Source organism: Haliotis cracherodii, unplaced genomic scaffold, assembly GCF_022045235.1.
Source record: "Haliotis cracherodii isolate W230 unplaced genomic scaffold, xgHalCrac1.p SCAF_1, whole genome shotgun sequence".
NCBI lineage: Eukaryota > Metazoa > Mollusca > Gastropoda > Lepetellida > Haliotidae > Haliotis > Haliotis cracherodii.
In genome coordinates, this window is record NW_027266264.1 from 67863303 (window position 1) to 67884082 (window position 20780).

The 20780-nt window shown below is 39.1% G+C and overlaps 2 protein-coding genes across 5 annotated transcripts in view; both read right to left on the reverse strand.

Moving 5' to 3' along the window:
* The window catches only part of LOC139462010 (rho GTPase-activating protein 18-like), a 62102-nt gene extending 47560 nt beyond the window's left edge, over window positions 1-14542 (reverse strand). For 2 of the 4 annotated variants that reach the window (XM_071243779.1, XM_071243542.1), the window contains exon 1: window positions 5656-5881. The gene's annotated coding sequence lies outside the window, so the exon portion shown is untranslated. Of the gene's footprint in view, window positions 1-5651; window positions 5882-14483 lie in introns of those variants that run through there. The other 2 variants (XM_071243612.1, XM_071243692.1) reach the window with 2 other exon arrangements.
* Window positions 14543-14932: 390 nt separating this feature from the next.
* On the reverse strand, window positions 14933-20595 carry LOC139467649 (meiotic recombination protein REC114-like). The gene is made up of 7 exons (XM_071249175.1): window positions 20511-20595; window positions 18716-18905; window positions 18403-18486; window positions 18180-18263; window positions 17507-17659; window positions 17072-17155; window positions 14933-15178 (listed from the first exon to the last, which is right to left on the reverse strand). Exons 2-7 carry the CDS (start codon window positions 18791-18793, stop codon window positions 14996-14998), a joined length of 666 nt encoding a protein of 221 aa, XP_071105276.1. The 5' UTR covers window positions 18794-18905; window positions 20511-20595; the 3' UTR covers window positions 14933-14995.
* Window positions 20596-20780: the final 185 nt, after the last annotated feature.

Genomic DNA, 20780 nt, shown 5'->3' on the forward strand with positions numbered 1-20780 from the left:
GACTAGGTAATTCACACTGTCTACGTATCACTATAGACTTCTATACTTACTTACATCAGCAGCCATGCGACTTAGTCTCATCTACTTCTGTCCAATGATGTCAGCTGAGATTAAATTTACAAATTTGTCATCTCTCCCTAAGGCCACACAATTTTTATTTTTAGTTTCATGGACCAGACGCCCCTACTGAAAAGCAGCCGGACCAAGAAATAAATTAAACACAAAATATTTATTTTTATTATCTCCCGCTGGTAATATAGACCCTTATTCAATTAAAAAGGTTATAAATACATTCCATGTTCACATCACAATCAGTGATTCCAAAGCCAGATGCAGTTTTAACTCCACGTCAGAATGACTTTCATATAAATCAATACATTATTGACATCGCTATTTATTTTTATTCTTATATCAAACGACCTTATGCGGAAAAGATGAAATTAATCCGTGAAACATAAAATTAAAAAAGAGTGGTCTAAGATTCATTCACAAAGACTATAGTGTTAAACAAGTTAATGAATAAAGACATATTTCTTGAAGTACAAATATATACAAGTTGACAAGCATGTATGATAAACTTATTGAAACTTATTGAAATTGTGAAATGCAAAAGTGGTTGAAACTATCTATAGGACCATGTAGCTGCTGTGATTGTGATGGGCTGGAGATGTCTGGTTCCCTAGGAACAGAGGAAGCTGTCTTTTCCCAGGTCAGGCAGACTCCGCAGCAATAAGCTGATAAGAAGCTTACTGAAGAAGCTCAAAATTTGTGGTATAGTGATGGGGTACCTGTTTCCTGTGTTATAGTGAAGGGAGCTAAAATCCTGTGTTGTGGCAGGAAACCCTGTCTACCATTTTGTACTTTAATTTCTTTGTATTTTCATAAGTAGTTACCATTGTGGCAAAATTACTTTGCCAGTCTAAGAAAATATATCATACCACTAGAAGTTTGAAGAAAGATAGTGAGCAGTCTTATGTCATAGCAGTATTCAGTGACATAGGGAACTAAAGATGTCACCTTCTGGCAATCTCGGGGGCGATAACTTTACAAACAATTACAGACAATTTGCCAAGACAGATTGATATATGTGGATGTAATCAGACGTAACAACACAGAATGAAATTATAGTTGATAATTCAGAAACAGTTTTAATTTTCAGGAGTGAACCAGTGATTAGTTTCAGCAACACATATCTTAACATCACGGCAAAGGGATGCAACAATAATCTGTGGCCACGTTGCTGCTCCACCTTCTGAGGGGAGTATTAATTCACGCAACTGACATGAATTGGGGTCAACTAATCAGCACATGTACGGTTGTGATAACAGGATAATTATATCTTTGTTGTTTGATTCACCGCTTATGGTGACAGACCTGTTTGTTACTCATGTACGAAAATAATCATGATTGGTCGCAAATCCGCTGTATGTAATATTTGGAGATTGCCAATATGCTCAACATGCTGTGTTGGTCCTTCTTGATTTGCATACTTGCCCCGAAACATGTATATTCCAAGTCGCCAGCGTGCTTGAAAGGCTCAGGGAAGACATTTATTATTGTTTTCAGCATATTAGGTTATACCGTATTTGACATAATAAGCGCCCAGGGCGCTTTCAAAATTAGCAACAGGGGGCTCTTATCAGAATATTATTTTGGTAAAAAAACAGAGTTGAAAGATAAATTTCATGATTTATGCTGACAGCCTGAAATGTTTATGTACGACAGATATATTTTTCTAGAATTTAATTGCCCATAATTAAGGGTGCATATAACACTCGAGTGCGTATTGTACGCAAATTGATAAGTCTTGTGAACATTGATCAATCGGAAGGGGTGCTAATTGGGATTGTTCACCAGCCAGTATATCAGCAAATACCGCAGTGGGCGCTAATTAGAGCGGGGCGCTTATTACGTCAAATGTGTTTAAACTTTTAAGTTCTTTGAATATTGCAATGGCTGAAAGAGATCAGACTACTGGCGTCTTATGGTAAACATATACATCATGGACATTACCATTTGGGTGAAACCCACAAGCACTGGTATGGTGCTCCTCACATGGCATGGAAGAAGTGCTTTGATAGCTGTAAAGCATGACATCACGAGTCAAAATTCTATTGTTTGTTTGGTTAACGCCATACTAGCAATATTCCAGCTATATGACGGCGGTCTGTAAATAATTGAGTCTGGACCAGACAATCCAGTGATTGACATCATAAGCATCAATACACGCAGTTGGGATACGATGACATGCATCAACCAAGTCAGCGAACTTGACCACCCGATCCCGTTAGTCGCCTCTTACAACAAGCATAGTCACCTTTTAAGGCAAGCATGGGTTGATAAAGACCTATTCTACCCTAAAGATCTATTATTGTAAATACCACAGTAAGGTAAAATTTGCATATTCATATTTGTTTGTTTGTTGTTTTGTGCTGCAGTCAGCATTCTTCCAACAATGTCTTACCTGCCTGTAAATAATGGGAGTCCAGTTGATATAATGAGGAACATCTTGCACTACCAGGGCATGACACAAAATCAGCTGTCACCGAGTCTAACCACTAGATGCAACTTAATTGCTTCTTACAAGGAGTAAAGGGCTGAGGCTATTTTATCACAAGTTTCCATGCAATGCATATTAAAATATATAAATGCTGGAGATGCTAAAACAAGGATTTCAAAGAAAATAAGGGGCGGTCGGGTAGCCTAGTGGCTAAAGCGTTCGCTTGTCATGGCGAAGATCCGGGTTCGATTGCCAACATGTGTGGAGCCCATTTCTGATGTCCCCCGCCGTGATATTGCTGGAATATTGCTAAAAGTAGCGTAAAACCATATTCACTCACTCACTCCAAGAAAATAATAGTGAGAACTGGTTCAAGAAGGTTGTATTGATACATGTCCCATAAGAGAAACTTTATTCTATTTACATACGAGTAACATCCGTTATGAAACGATTGATGGAACTATTTACTGATATATTTATACTATGATCATGCTCATGTTGTAAGGGAGCAAGAGATGTTTTCCTTTAACTGGAGCACTGTATATATAACAGACTTAAGGATTGTTGTATTTGAAGGTGAGTGAGTGAAAAGGGTTAGCACAAGAGTCAGCAGCAGTTAGATGCATCATGATATGAGGTGAGATGAAACTGGGTTTAACGATGTGTACAAGATTATTGCACTTAAATTGGGACGTGCAGGTACATGTATGTGTTTGTGTGGCTGCTTGTACTAGTCCGGACTGATGCCGATTCATAGTGCTAGCTCACTGAGATACCATGCTGCAGTTTAACATGAATACCCCACTCAGACACAGAATACTGACTCCGAGCCGACCAGTCCTTGTTTTAGCCCCTTAATGCCGAGCGCCAGACAGGGTAACAACAAGTACCATCTTTTAACTTCTTTTGGTATGACGCGGCAGGGGATCGAACCCCGGACCTTCCACTCTCCATGCAGACGCTCTACCACAAGACCACGGAGACGGTCGCATCATGATGACCTGGGCCCCGTTGCACAAAGCGATCTTAGCGCTATGACTGTCGTAAGCCTATGTTAAAGTATTGGAGTTACTATCCCCTTAGCGCTAAGATAGCTTTGTGCAACGGGGCCCTGGAAACAAGCCTGAACCAGAAGAACGAGTCGTCATAGCAACAAACACCAAGGTGTTGGGGTGGGAAGAAACTCAGAAGATGAGCCTGATTAAACATAAAGTTATAAATTGGGATTTTACCATTGCTCTGAATGGTATTATGTTATGTGGATTAATTGTCTCAGGAAATAAATGATTTGTTTTTTGTTCCATTTGTCGGCACCAGTGTCTTTTCGCTGATTCTTTATCCTGCTTGGTCTTCCCCTTACAGCCTGTAGAACAGACTCTGGTAAATGCAATGATAAGTAGCAATTGAGCGACCATCCACGGGGGCAGGGTATGTTGATACACTATCAGTCTGGTCAAACATCATGGCTAACCATTCCTCATTCTAGTCAGTACTTACCACAAATACAGGCAGTTTGGGATCTATTGACCTGGAATCCCCACTGGGTGGTAAATAGTGGTTAAGGAGAAGGTCTCCCTCATGGGATTTCCACATTAGAATTGGTCCCCAACCTCTGCTGGTAGTGAGAGGTGGTCCAGACCCGTTATATACAGCCCGCTATCATATAGCTGAAAACCTGAAGAGTGTGTCTTTAGTTTTAACTTTTTCGGTCTCGATAACCTTCAAAAAAGGTCAGTTTTAACTCTTCATGGTCATGATGGGTCGGTGGGAATATCTATCATCTTCATAATTCATAATCATCATTATTCATGACTTGCCACATTAATTTCAGATCTAAAATACTTGTATATAGTAAACGTGCCTTATTTTGCTTGTTTGTGTTTTATACCAGTCAGAAATATAAAGGGCCAGGTTGATCATGTTGATAGCATGGTAATCCTCCCTGACATGTCACTGAAGGTCAGCTCAGTCACAGAGCCTGATCACAACATGCCCATATAAGGAGGCTCTGGCCAGGAGCATGAGACACTGGTTGTATACTGTCTGGCATCATACAGGAAGTAAATATGCGATGATCTGAGAATCGGACATAATTCTTAGTCTTACTTCAGATCTGAACCTTACCATGTGTACATATATACTTCCTATATCATTTACTATTCTGCAACACCCATCCTTGGAGACATGCAAGAAGGGGGGGGGGGGAGGGGGACAAGAAAAACAAGAAATTTGATTATGGTAGATAAACTAAATAGCCCTACCTCATGGTGACTTATGATGATAATAATAGCGTATTGTTGAAACAACATCGGTGAAGGGCGGAACCACCAACTTTAGTTATCTGATGTGTTAGCAAATCATGAATATCTGAGTAACTTACAGCACATTCAGCCTGTTCACACTATAACGAGGGGACACCTGTCAATAGTTAAGGGACCTCGTCCTTATAATGAGCTATATCAGAGATGTCGGTCCACAGCATCAGCCAGAAGAAATAAAGCTTTCTGGTCAGTAGATTCATATTTTTTCTGGATATTGTACAAAATCTGTTTACAATGGTTTAAAGCAAGTAATATATGTATAAAATTTGAATATTTTGTTGATATTTTTCAAAAGTATCACTAAATAACTCTAAATACACTAGCTGAAACAACACATTTTTAAAGATCGGAAAAAGAGCAAAATGATTTTTGTTTCAATTTGGTTCTGTATTCAAAAATCAATTATCAGTTTTGATTATTATGTAGTAGCAATATATGAACAGGTATATATAACTGTGTTCCAAATGAAGTGTCCCTGTTTGCATATGAAGTGTATTTACACGCTGTTCTCGTCTGTTGTTAAGCTGTCAACAACGAACTATTGCTCACAAACACATTCAATGTGAAGACCAATCACTGTACATTAGTCTAATCAAATGCTGATATACTGATGCTCATCTTGATGACATTTCGCTATCACTCCGTAGCTGCTCTAAACATCGCGTTATAACGGGACAGTAAACATGACAGGTTTGTCTAGGCTCAAGACAAGGACCATGGCAAGTTGGACGTTGTGCAGAACCCCACTACTGCCAAAATACACACTTTTGCAAAATGATAAATGGTTTGTCCGATTTGTGATGTCGTTCGAAATGGACAAGTTTAAGTACCTACCTGTTAGATTTCCTTTCTAAGAACACAAGCATGGGAGTTGTCCGTTTGGCCAGGTAAAACAATCCTCTTCTCCAAATGTGCCGACGGATCAACTCTATGACACAATTCAGGTATCCGAGATAAAGGTGTGAACAGGTGCTTATTGTCTATCGCGTATGCGAGTGTTGTTATAGCATCAAACACGACTTACACTACTTCAAAAGCACCGGACTGACATCGTTACCGACCTTCCTCAATCTACCTGTTCAGGTGAGATATTACTCTCCTCGCGACGGCTTGACATCAAATGACAGGCCGTCAGATGAACTTGCATTAATCTTCTTACCCCCGTCATTTCCCCGGACAGCGATTACAAGTTCACAGGTCGTGTATATTTAAAACAGTTAATCAAAATTATTGTATATATAGCAACTGATTATTTTTATCATTTTTGTCTGGTAACTTGTGTCACAAAACGACGAGTGCAAATTATTTTGGATACAGGAGTGTGTGACTTACGTTTTGGTCGAAGTAACTTTACAAGTACCTTTTTTCGCGAAACGCTTCACCCTATTCAAGGATTATATATAACTACATCAACCAACGTGCAGTTTTGTTGAACTGCCCCAAAAGATTCATGGTTGACTTGAATACAGGTAAACATCGATTAACTTGCGAAAACTCTGATAGACTCGTGAGTAGTGTTTTCTTGGGCCAAGCCTAAGCATCAATGTAACCGCAGCCATGCCATGAGTGTACACATATTCTGAATGAAACGGAAACAGACGACCTGCATTTGTGACATTCATACTTTAATAAACAATCTGTTTGTCTGCATAGTGACTCGCCAGAACCAAACTTTGGTCGCAGCATGAACTTGACCGTAAACGAATGTAAACGTAAATTTTGGACACGTTTCATTGTATACTAAGTTTGATTTCTATCCTACAAAATACAATTATTTATTTGCTTTGGTTTCCTTATAAGAAGAAGTATGTTTAAAACAGCGGTATCCCCATAAACCGATGCCATATTTAACTAACATTTAGTCCCAGAGATAAAGTTAATCTCATTTAAATATATGTATCCACAAAATGTAACGTAAACTTCAAATGGAGCCCAGAACAATGCTTAATTTCAGAGTTCAGCTGAAGTAATCTAGACTTGAGTTGGACTCATTTTTTAACATTGTCTGTATAAACAGACTTAAACATGTTTCATGGGTTTCTTCGGACGTTCAAAACAGCATTACTGAAACATGTTTCATGTGTTTCTTCGGACGTTCAAAACAGCATTACTGAAACATGTTTCACTGGGGAAATTGATATCAGCACGATGATGGGTGAGACAGAAGCTCATGGAACTTACGTGGCCAGCTCCTTATACACTAAAACTATGAAGATAATAACCAATGACACCAAGATTTGTATAAAAGATTGCTTTGAAATACATGACATGGGTTACAATATATCGTTAAAAATGCCTATTGAAAAGCATCAACATCTGGCATCATGTATGTCTTCAGCACATACCCCGAAATGGTTTGTTCCTCATGATAAAGAAGTTGCCAATGAATTCTCTTCCTTATGTGTATCACTTTTAAATGCCTTTCAAAGACTTGATCAGAAATCATATAGCATTCACGACTATAAACTGTTGTTTGACAATGCACATGGAGACGAACATATACAATCGCCTTGTCGTACCACAGCAGGCATATAGTGGTTCATAATCTTAATCACGATAGCCGACTATACACTGCAATCGGTTGTTTAAAAAAGAATGTGTAAATGGCTTCGTACCCCGAAGACATAGGCCATTTTTCAAACCGCATGCAGTGACTGACTTGCTTGATCCTGATTGGACTACTGCTGTTCGTTGTGGTGCATCTGCAGTATGACTATGACGTAAAAGTGAAGCACCACCCACTCTCTCATTCATCTATATTGTATACAGTGTTTCTGAACATGTACTTGAAAATGTGGAAATGCCAAATACGTTGTTACTGAACAAATGTTGAATGAAGAGCCGGAGCTGTTATGTGCTTTACGGTCACATTACATCCATGGTTAGCTTCCTCTGAGTTATGGCATAAAGAGAGTTAAAGTACAGTGGAATGCATGTTTTCTTTGATCGCAATAAACACCTCAACACCCCCAAAACCCAGTGATGCGACCTGTATGCTTCTTGTTACTATACATGAATTGAAAGGTCACTGTTTGAAGGTGTGGTTTCCCATTCTTTTCAATCATGGGTGGGGTTTTCCGTGTGGCAATAAAAGCCTCATACGTTCGGTAGACTTCACTGCAGTCACAATAAGCTTTTGCGTGAAAGGAACTGTTGTTTTATATTTTAATTGTTGACCTCAGTCATGCGTTATGTGTGAACAAAGGCGTGAAGCTGGCAAGCCATTGCATATTTTCCGGTCGGCCTTGGGTTAGAAAAATGTATAGTATTTTCAGGTCAGTGGTTTCAGATACTTCTGGCAAATCTTCATCAGACCAAATCTATTGTCTGTCTCTTGACATGTTTCTGCTGTTGTACCATAACTATATACAATCGTGTTCAATCACACGTCACGTGTGAGTGTGTGTGTGTTGTCAAACGCACGCAGCAATATGTCATAGCATAGCTATAAATCATGACGTCGGCATGTAAATAATTAAGTATGGACCAAACAATCCAGTGATTGTCATGAAAAACAATGATCCGGTACGTTGACAGCACCATCAACCAAGTCACTGAGCCTGAACACCCGATACATTTAGTCGCCCCTTACGACCAGCAAAGGTTGGTGGATAGCCTAGCTCATAGTCTGTACTGAAAGAAAGGTCCATGGATGTGTAATAATTCTAACCTCCTAATAGGCAAGTCTAGATATGTGGACAGTACTAAGGACTCCAGTCTCTTATAGGGACAACTAGATCCTATTATGTACATAATCTAGAACTTATGATTAAAACTAATAATTATTGCCTTATAGCCTTGTGCAAGTCTAGTTGGCGGGTACCAATTCAGACCCGACATCCCTATACACAGATTACGTTATTGTTTATTATTACCAACATCACAGGTCAGTGTGTTACTGGAGTCGGTAATCAGTCTACATGTACTGTCAAGTATAAAACCACTTTTGCTACACCTTGTAGGGTTGCCCGAGGGCCTTTCTCTCTATGCAGCGCGACCCTAAATTTATCTATTGACATAGTATAGTCGTATATGCATTGACTTGGGTATTGACGTCTGTATAGGCATGTCGTTCAAATATGACATATCTGAGATGTGAACATGTTATAAAGCAAGCGACAAGACAGAATGTATTGATATCTTTATACAGTGGTGTAATGTTTGCACGCATATGTACATATATTAATGTACATGTATACTCACCGCCAAAAGAAACGCGAACCATAGAAACATATAGAGAAGTATGTACGTTATAAGAAGAGTTGTTTCCAATGCGTACCACTGTGACAAAACTAACACCCAGCCAAGTGTTACCTCAGAGTGTGTCCTTATTTTTATCACGAATGCTGCGCGTGATCTCCAAATTCTACACGCTAATCCTGCACAAGACAAATGTAGCATCTCAAGTCATGGATCTATGACGTCACATGTGATGCGTTCATAAGCGTCGGTTCACGCAACATAACACTATATTCGTTTGTGTATCAAACCAATCTTATATCTATTGAATATGAGTAAGTCTTCATATATCAACCAACACGTATGATTTTCGCTTTTCTTTCAATGGTAAGTATATATAAGATATATATCCATGTATACATGATAACATTAAGCATACCAAAGTCATACATACTCAACGTTGCTGACCCATGCACAAAAATCTTTCACTGCGAAGGGAAATAGGACCAGGAGAAATGACGGAATATTTTTCAGAGACATGAGAACAAGTTATCATAAAGGTGTCCGATTGCCAGATATGACCTGATGACGATCGTCCATATCTAAGCTCCAACCTGTCTACAACCTGTATTAAACTGAGCATTGCCTTCCCTTTCACATTTAGCTGCCCCGAAGTGATATAACCGAAATACTGCCCAAAGCGACCTTAAATTCACCCAATCACTCTTAAAGCACAGGCATGAAAATGGCATCTTTGGTAACTGCGGAAGCTGTTCAAAGGTCGGGTAAATTCCTGAAGTTTATCGGTGGGGTTCCATCAATAAAATAAACTTATTCAGGGGCGTTACAGCTGAAGTAAAATTACATCACTCAATTTTTACTCTGAAAGTGAACAGCATCATTAGACAACGTAAAACGACACGACAGGTCGTGTCATTTCAAAAGCCATCTTTGCTGCGTTAGTGTTCATAACATTACTGGTTTTCTTTCTGTTAATGTCAAGATTTTCACACTTAAATTTTTGTTTTTGTTTATTTTATTTTTCATTTCTACGGGGGTTGGTTGAGGGTAGGTCTCAAAACTTAAAGAATTGTATCCGACATATAACTTCTTCCTTACGTATACATTATTTTTCACTAGTCCCCGGACACTTGCGATAAGAAATATCAACTTGACCAAATGACAGCAACACTGATATGAAAAATCGATCACCGAGGTGGATAAAAACGCAAAAACATGCATATCATCATACTTTAAACATATTTCACCCTGGTAAATAGACTGACAATTACAAAAACAAAAGCTATAGGCAGTTAGATGCGAAGTGGTTTTAGGACGTTCGATGACCGCCACGCCAACAAAAATTGGAACATAAGACCAGTGGTAGGGAAAATACTGTCTCCATAGCGCATGCCCTACAGTTCAGGTAAATAACGTCCACTTTCGCGTGTGTGCAACAGGTGTAGAACAGAGTGTGTGTGTGCGGTTGTGTGATACCACCCATTAATATACAATTCAACGTATGTCAACCAATAACACAACGCACACGAACTTGTATTTCTAGCTGAACTAGACACTAGTTGTACGCACGTTAACACACTGCTTCGCATGCATGATTGCAGGAGCGATAGGGGGGGCTTCACGCCCTGTATGCGAGTAGTGAAACGCATATGACTGACATCACCAACTGACTTTGAAGAGCTTCGTTCTTAAGATCTTAGCATTATTATACAGATATATCTCTGATGTACACCTGGTACGAAGAAGCCTGTGTTAAAACTGCCTAATAACCCACATACTCTTCCCAAACCACCTAAACTAGCGCGTCTATATGAATCTTTTATTACACTATACGTTTCTCTCTTCTAAAACAATTTCTGATGTTGATTTCATGTGGAATACAGCTGGAATTGTATTGTTCAGGACTAGTTACCATATTCAATGTATTACTGAAACAGTTATATCGAGTAACTACACATTCATATATATATATATATATATATATATATATATATATATATATATAAAGAGAGAGAGAGAGAGAGAGAGAGAGAGAGAGAGAGAGATGGGTATCGATATATATATATATAGATATGTAAATTAGAATGATAGCGAGAACTTCTATAAATCAATGACGATACATTTATTTCTTATTTTAATTGAATATAGTTCGTAGATGCTCGTGTGCTCATAAACTGTGGTTTATAGGGGTTATGCACACGATCTGGTGGATAATTTGTTGTGACCGCGGCAATATAATGTTAAACACTGTGACGTACGGCTAGTGATATATTGCTGTATGTAATTTCAGTACTGGATAACGATTACATTCCACAAATATTATACGCCATCTGCTTGTTCAAATCATCTAATTTCAAACAAACGTAACTGTATAACTTCGTGTTATCCATGCATTGTACAACGCTTCAACCAAAATAATGATTCAATATTCTCATTACTTTCATATATTTACTCAGATGTCTCCGCGGTGTACATGTATTGTGCACGTCTTTAAACTAACACAGCTGCTCTATATTTTTTCTCACCTCATATATTGCCTATTCTTAAGAGTGTTAATGAGGACCCAGTTGGAATGGCTGGTCGGAATCCGTCTCCAGCATCATATACTGATCGTATGAGATGCGACTCAACGGATCGGGTGGGCAGGCTCGGTGACTTGATTGAAAGTCAGACATCGTACCCCGAAGGCCTTGATCGTTGCTCATGTTATGAACCACTGGCTTGTCATGAATACGCAATGCCATTTAGAAAGTGGTCTAATGTAACATATGCTATATTTGGGATAACACTTTAAATACGAGGATCTGTACTTTACTAAGAAAGTGTTATCCAAAATATAGCATCTGTTACACTGGATTGTCATTTGACTGGTCCAGGCGCGATTATCTATGGCCCGTTGTTCTTGAATATTGCCCATTTGCGTGGATCGATGCTCGTGATCACTGGATTGTCTTGCCGAGACTCGGTTATTTACAGACCGCCGTCATATAGCTGGGATATTGCTGCGTGCGGCGTAAAACAACCAAACAACCTTGAATATTGACCAGTGCGGCATCAACATGCGCGTATACGCATACGTTAATGAGGATAAAGCTGATGCAAGTGTTTTAAAATCATGGCATAAAATGTTTGGCTGATTGAACGTTTTTGCTATTTTCTTTGTCCAAGTATGATGATATATCATCAACTACATGTTATTATATCAACGATTACATCCAATGGTTTCTATTTCAGGACTTTTGACCTTTTCCCGAGCTTTGGGGTCACATGGAGAAGGAAGTTGTACAGTAAACTGTTCCTGGTCAGATGATCACTATAGAAATAGTGTAATTGTATGGTTTACTTTTCAAACAGAAAGCGGCCCAAAATTATCGGTATACCACATGAGAAAATATGGTTCCGAAGCATATCACAGTTCATTTGCTCATGTCTTCATGAAAGTTATGAAATTTGACAATTGGCGTATGGCAATGAGAGTACATGCTATTTTAACCAGGGCTTTACAGATTATCTCGAAATATGGTGTAGGGAGCATATACAGTTCAAACCCTAATTTCATATATTTACAACTTGGGAAGAACGTGTCACAGGCGCAGTCCACGATGGTCGTAGGGTGGCGACTCTCAACGACAATCCCAATGTCTCCAATGTCAAAGAAGTGTATAATATACATTGCACATTAGTAACTTGATCTGTGTTCACAGCTCTTCGTAAGGATTATACTTACATCTACCAACCTCTTATATCATTGCTAATGCACAGACATATATATCTGGCTCAGCACATCTCCTTCCAGTTAACCCCGTTTACCCAGCCACAAAATAAATCTGTACATTCGGCTCAATGCAGGCGCTGAAAACGTATATAATATTGGCAACCAGTTGGCTATAATACCGTTCCGGTCGAGCTGGTAAAGCTTGATTTTAGCACGGGTGTTTACCCATGAATTTCTCTGTGCGAGTGTGGATACTACGGAACATTAGTTCCCCTAAGTTGTGTGCGAGGCGCTGTATACAATACTATGTCAAAAAGCCATACGTATACACGATCGCTCATGCGTATAAATTACTCTCAATATCACCGACGCTAATTCAGTAATGTGCTTTCCGTATTTGGGTCGGCAAAATCTGCAAGAAGCCGTGATTCAGTGTTCAAACCTTAAGCTGTAGAAAAATAGTACATTCAACAACAAGAGCTTTGCCAGCAAACATGCACGTGGCATATGACCCATGGTGTACTGACATCATGCAATGTGGTGGAAGTAGGCGTACGACTACAAATACATGAAAGCTTTTATAACACTGGGGGCTGGACATTCACGGTCTAAATATAGTGTAATATTTATTTAAAATGTGAGTGGGTGAAATAATATTGTTTTATGCTTCTGTCTTCAATATTCCAGCTACTAAAAGAGGCCTGTAAATAATCGAATGTGGTCAAGGATAACCAACGGTCAATAACATGAACAACTGTGCACAACGTCGAGGTTTGAAGGCACACATTGCAGCCATATGAAACATGTGAACCAACTGCAAGATGATCGTTTCGTCGTTGTCTTACAACGAATTGTGTACTGGGATCCATTGTGCTCCACCGTATGCCAACATTTAGAAAATATTTTCTGAGCATTAAGATAATGTTATGAAGTGATTTAATTATTCATAATCTTTTTAAGGTACAAATGCAAAACAACCGTATTAAAGTTACTGTTGTTTAATGAAACTGCGACTGAACGTTATGAGCAATATTCAATATCCCAAAATAATCCAAGAAACCAGTGGTTGAGAGCATAAGCACCCATAAAAGCCGTCGGGATACATGACAGCAATAAGCCATGATACACAACCATTCTAGCCATTGTAGCAATCCAATCTTCATTAAAGCCACCTGCGACAAACATGGTGTAGGGGACGAACTCCAACCGAAGTATTGTTCTGTATACATACTATGTTATTTACATGCACACTCATTAGTATGTTCCCTTCTGTAGGAAGACATAACCATCACACGGACAATTAATGCATTTGGTGAGGTGAGGTGAAGTGGGGTTTAAGGTCGCGTTTAAGATCGTTTCATTCGTGTAGCGACGTGTGTGTGTGTGTATGGCTGCTTGTATTAACTAGTCCGGACTGATGCCGGATTTTTGTGCTGGTGAACTGATATGCCATGCCGCAGCTTAACATGGATATACCAATCAGACACAGAAAACTGACTCGGAGCCGATCAGTCTTTGTTTTATCCCGTTAATCCCCAGGGGCAGGCAGGGTAAGAACTGCGCCATGCATGACTGTGGAACACACACACACACACACACACACACACACACACACACACACACACACACACACACACACACATATATATATATCTGGTTACAATCATACGCCTGTACATACACGCAAATACAAAATAGTTACCTTGTTTAATTCAGAGATGAGCGAGTGTCTTAAATGGATACATACCGTCATACAACAGAGGGACGATATTTTGCCTCAACCTAGTGGGACGGTGAGGCTTGTGATGACACTGTGATGAAGTTTTGGTTGGAGACGGAAGTGTTTATAGTATAGACTATGTCGGAAGGGATACTGGGCTGAGAGTGTTCACCACAGCATACAAATTATGCGGCAGGCCTCTCACTTACCACAGACAAAGCAAAACACGCACGTACGCACGCACACCTCCCTGTTAGAACATGGTCAACATGAGGGTGGACGTTCACATGTTGAGTAGGCGGGGGAATTACAGCTGCCGTAGGTACACCAACAAGCCAAAATACTGCTTACAAATATGCGTAAAGGAAAGAGTTAATGACATACCTGCCCATTTATAAGATCTATTACCAATAGCCGCAACAAAACCTGCCAACTGTTGAATCGACCAGTCAATCACAAATATATGTACTACATTTTCAACCAAACAGGTCATTTATTTATTAACTCACTACAACGTTTACCCATGGATATTATAATATTCAGGTGACATTTGAGGCGTCCTCCGCGATGAGTTTCTGCAGTTGTGTGTCCACCTGCTGTACAAATGCAGGGAAACTAGGGTCTGTGAGACACAGTCGGATCACTGTCTTGATCTCCTCGGGCGGGAAGTCACAGTGCTGGTACGCAACAGGCAGTCTCGCCTTCAAATGTCCGGACACGACCTGGAAAAGTAGCTCAAGAATAAAAGCAACCCCAATTTCTTTACCGGCCATTTCGTTTTGACTATCGTGATTCGTAATGACCTTTTCACATGTAATACATTAGAGCCAGCACCTTTTCAAGCTACAATGGAACATGTCTCTATGTTATTATTTAAGTACGACTAGAATATTTTACAATCTTTTTTTTCTGGGAACAGTGAAAATTGAAATATTTAGATTTACTTTAATTATAAAACATTTCAATTCAAGTAGTTAATATGTGGATAAATCGTAATATTTACACTTAAAGGGAGACTAAGCGCGGGCAAATTGGCAGTCCCAGTAATTTCGATCTTAAGTCTTCAAACGCCACCTTGTTTGTCTTCTAACGCAAATTTTCTTGTGTGTATGATAGTTAGTGATTACCTGAATTACAATCAATGGATCAAAGTACCTCTTCAAGACCCCTGATAATATATGTGAATAACAGCTTATATTGCACTGTTAAGTAGAGCACGTCATCAATGAAACTGCGTACCTAAACGTGATTATGGACAGTGACATGGGACTTACACTTAAAACAAGGAAACATGCGATATGAATTTATTAATTCTATCTGGGTTGTGAGGTTGTGCTAATGATGATATTCAGGTTTCACCCAACTTCAAGGGTTATTGGGGAAACAGGTGTATTAATAATGGAGACAACGACATATTGGCGAATAACGGGATCGGGTGGTCACAGGCCCGTATGAAGGAATGTCATGGGGGTATCTTAGGATTAAATAAATACAGCTTATCCACATGCATTTCAAACAACATGCGGGCATGCTATCACGAAAGGTGGGTTACAATGTGGTGGAAGTTAGCGATAGTTTCGTAACCGCACATACTACATTTGACAATTATGTAAATCGGTGTAAAACATTGGCACTCAGAAACTGTGTTAGAAACAGGCAAAGAAATCCTAAACTGTTGACATATATTTGCGACTTAATAAACCTTAGCGCCAAGAATGACACACCGAATTGAGATCGACCTACAGTTGCTTTGTGAAAGGGCCGTAACTTCAGACTAATTATGGGGGCACAGGCGGCCCAGTCGTCTAAGGCGCCACGATTCGCTGTGCAGAGTTGCGCCCCTTGGGTACGCCAGAAACCTATGATTGTGGGTTCTAATCCCGGTTCGCCTCGATTATGTTTCTAGGTTTGTCAGCACCATACCCGTGCTCTAAGGTTTCACCGATGTAGTAAAGGTCTGAGACCTTCATCACATCCTCCCACATTAAGCTGACACGCTGCGATATAACTGGAATACTGTTAAAAGCGGCGTTAAACCCAACTCACTCACTCACTCAGACTGATTATAACCTTAGTTGTTATGGCTAACGTTAGCTGTCTTCAAATAACTCATCTGCAATCATCCAAAAAGGTGGTGGTGGGAACCCCCTAAACCCGTGCCTCATCAGTAAAATTTGCGAAATTCGATGTTCATGTCAATCACTGAATTGTCTCTTCCACGCTCGGTTGTCTACAGGCCGCCCTCATATGGGTGGATAATTGCTGAGTGTGGCGTTAAAAAAAACAAAAAACAGATAAAACTGAACTAGATTACTTTTTAGGTATCGGCTCTACGTCCCCTGAAGATAATTACTGAAGATATTGGCAAAGAGTAACCTCCACCTCAGACTCAACCTGTCACGCCCTACCTAGCTGTTACGCCCCTTAACCAGCTTTTGACGACTTTCACCAGTCATTCATCAGGAGTAACCTTCACGTGGGAGTTACATGTACCCCTTGTCTGATCTTAATGGTTCTCCCTGTACTATTTACTAATAGTAACCTCCCCTTAAAAGAGATCTCTTGGGTGCTTCTTGTTAAAGCATTCATATGAGCCGTATTATAAGGATTCTCACCTGAGCCATTTTACCAAGAGTGACCTCCCCTTGAATGAGCTCAACCTGTGACCTCTGCGGACTGACAGCGTCTTTCGACTTCTCCTACAGTATATAATGAACACATTAGACATAATATAAGGTTTTCAATCGCACCAGCTGATAATTTTTTTCACATACATTAAACATACATCAGATGCCCATACGTTATTATTTTGGCTGAGAGGTCAGGGCCCCGTTCCACAAAGCGATCGTAGCGCAACGGCTGTCGTAAGTCTATGTTATAGTATAGGAATTACGGTCGCCTTAGTGCTCCGTTCGCTTTGTGGAACGGGGCCCTGGACCCTCCGTGCCAGTAAGATGCCGATGTTGACCTTGACCAGTGGCAGATGTCAGTCAAAGTCTACCTCCCCAACGTATATGGGATGTGCATAAGGTAGAAAATCTCCAACTTACGTTTGTGCTTGTGATCTCCATACTTTTGGTTGTTTGACTATCCATCTTAACAGGGAAGAATTTGGACAGCTTCTCTGCACAAACTGCACATTGCTTTTCAGCTGTTCTCCCATCACATCCATAAAACTTCAGTCGAAATCGTCTTGTTTCATTCTATCAGCAGAATAAATTAAACGGACCGGATCAAGATTAGGGAGACCTTTATGAAATACACTGTATACCAAATTCATTAAATTGTAATTGTTTAAATAACCAGCATATAGAAAAAAGGGTCATCAATGGAACGATTTAAATTGAAATGATACAATTGTATTATTTCTGTATTCTCTTACACGTTTGTAATACAATCTTTCTTCAATACCAAAGCTTCTGCACTTTCTGTTCGACAGACAGGTTCAACATTTTACGACGCTTCAGACAACCGCGTCTTCGTGTGTGTGTGTGTGTGTGTGTGTGCGTGCGTGTGTGGCTAGTATACATATACTAGCATATGCCAAATGTCAATGTGTGTACGTTCTTCGCGAGGTGGCCCACCATGGTCTTGTGTTCACTGTGTTTTTGTTTTTTTCATGTCGCTCCCTATATTATTTATTTTACCTTAATTATGTTTTTCATTCACATTTGATTGCACTGATAGCGAAATAACGGGAATAATGACGATGTAAAAGCTTACTGCCACTTTATACATGAGCAGCATGCTGTCCCTCTTCGTCATCCCCCGCATCCAGGCCCGGGCTGTCACCAAACTGTGACTCTCCTGAATTGCAAAATATAAGGAATGCACGAATACGGATGTATGAACAACTACAGTGAAGACAAACACAAGGATTTATCTGTTTCCATACTTGCAGTACAATAAAGGATAGCTGAAACCATGCGTGGCTTTGCGAGCTTACCATAACGGTTGTGCTCCGACACAGGACGAGGTGGCTGGAATCTGTGAGAGTCAATACAAGATCACCGTCGTTGTCATCGTATTGCTACAAACGGCATAAACATTTAGTTTCACATTAAGTCTCTGAAAGACACAAGCATGGACAGTATTACTATGGGATTATTTTAACATTTGTTTCTAATTGATAATAGATATTTCGCGAGGCTAACAAAATTTTTTGTGTAAAATAAATTTGCAAGGTTGCTTTCAAGTTATTCCGTATTATTTTGACTGAAGTGACCCTCCTTGGGGATTGGCGTATGTGAATAACGCACCTGCCACTGTCCTTTTCCCGGTGCACTTGGAGTTGTCAGGTACCTGGCGTATTTCTCGATTTTCCACACTTCAGACATGTCTTTGAGCTATGTGTAATAATACCGAGCTAAGACCAGGTTCTTTATTTGTTTCAGTGAACCTGTCAAGCCACTGAAGATTCGCTATGAGGCCAGTCGGTGTGCCCAGTGCCTACATATAAAAGTGTTAAAAAAATGACACCCATCTGATATTGATTTGATACATGTGGAGCAGATAAATAAATATATCATTCAACAAAAACCTTTATTTATACATGACCTAATCCTTCAGTATAATACATATTAAATCCAACATAAGAGAAACACGTGCATGTCATTAACGTCCATTAGTAGGACAGTATTAAGGCCTGCATTGAAATATTTACACTTTTGTTTGTCAATCTCGAAGCTGTAACGATTAGTTTGGGGGCATCATCGAGAAACCCGTGTCATGTGCCGATACACAACGATACAGGATGAAAACTTGTAATATCGTTTGAAAATAAATTGGAAAATACCGACTACAATGTGGATTGAGAGCATAGTTAGGTCAGCGTGTGTTGTCTGATTAGATTTTTATATCACCACTGTTCAGTAGAAAGACAATGCATGTGTGCACAAATATATATATCTAATGTTTTCATTTACACAAAAAAATATTTTTGGTATGAGGCACTGTCTTACTAAGTATTCCCTATTTCATATGAATAAATAGATGAATTGAAATCACAAATTCGATTTTAAGACATCATAAAATGAATTATTCATATCATGTATATCACTACCAAATTTGATTTTATGATTTTTCTTCACACATTTGGTTTTATATGATAAAATCCAATTATCACAAAATAAATATGTCTAAAGATCGAATTTCTAATGTCACAAAATATGTTATTGTATGATAAAATCGAATTTATGATACCAATAATTCATTCTGTGACATTATTTGATCTAAAATGATTATAAGTATCATAAAATGGGAACTAAATCGCTAAACTTATAATTTTACTTATAGCCGTGTTATATGTTTTCGGACACATAAGAAACATTCGTAGTTTTCTCGCTAATCACACGAACAACTGTGAAATTTATTTATAAAAGACAACTATATATTTTAAAAACAAGTCATCATATGACTATTTACAATAGTCTGTGTGACGCCACATCCCTCGTTATAGCGCGAGTAATATATATATATATACATAAATTAAGTTATATCAGCAGAATGTCATCTTTGTTTTATAAATGGCAAAATTCTTGAAATATTGTATTAATAGTGCACATACAAGCAAAACTAAATATGCGTGATAGACGTAACAGAAAACAATTGGTATGGATTTAAGGCCTGGAAGCCTGCACGTTATTCTTCCTCAATACGTTTAAATGTTGTTTTTTATTGTTGGATTTTCATCGGCCCTTTGGAATCAGTTATTCATGGACATGGCACACTGACATTTCCTTCAAGTCCGAACGAAAACAGTGCATGCACACTTGGGCTTTCTTTAACTCTCTCTAATCCCATTGAATTTCCCTTTGTGTCAAATTATTTACGTTTAAAATCATGATGGTTGGGCCATTACATAGATATATGAGATGAACACATTTGTTCCATCCACATGTATGGCCACAAAAATTAAGGCCAAGCTGGAAACAAAATATACTCGAGCAGACGATTTTCGAGTAGCCTTGTGAACTATCGGCCACCCAGCGCACAACTAACTACATCTGCTGACTGCCTTTGTGCCATGGGTGCCATACATGATATATGACCTACTGTTTGTATAGAGTAAATGAAGTTAACTGTGACATGCCATGGGAAAAACACAGAAGTTATTCCCGATTTCCAGTTAATGATCTCGACATTGCGTCAGTGAAGTAAATATTTTATGTTGTATTCCTAAACACTTATTGTGTCTTATAAGAGAATGTAACGAATTTGTCATTTGAAAATTAATATAATTGAATCCATTAATTTTATTATTAATAATGGAGCATGTTTAAGTAAATAAGTCATATGGAACTGTGTATTCTGGGAATAATTCAT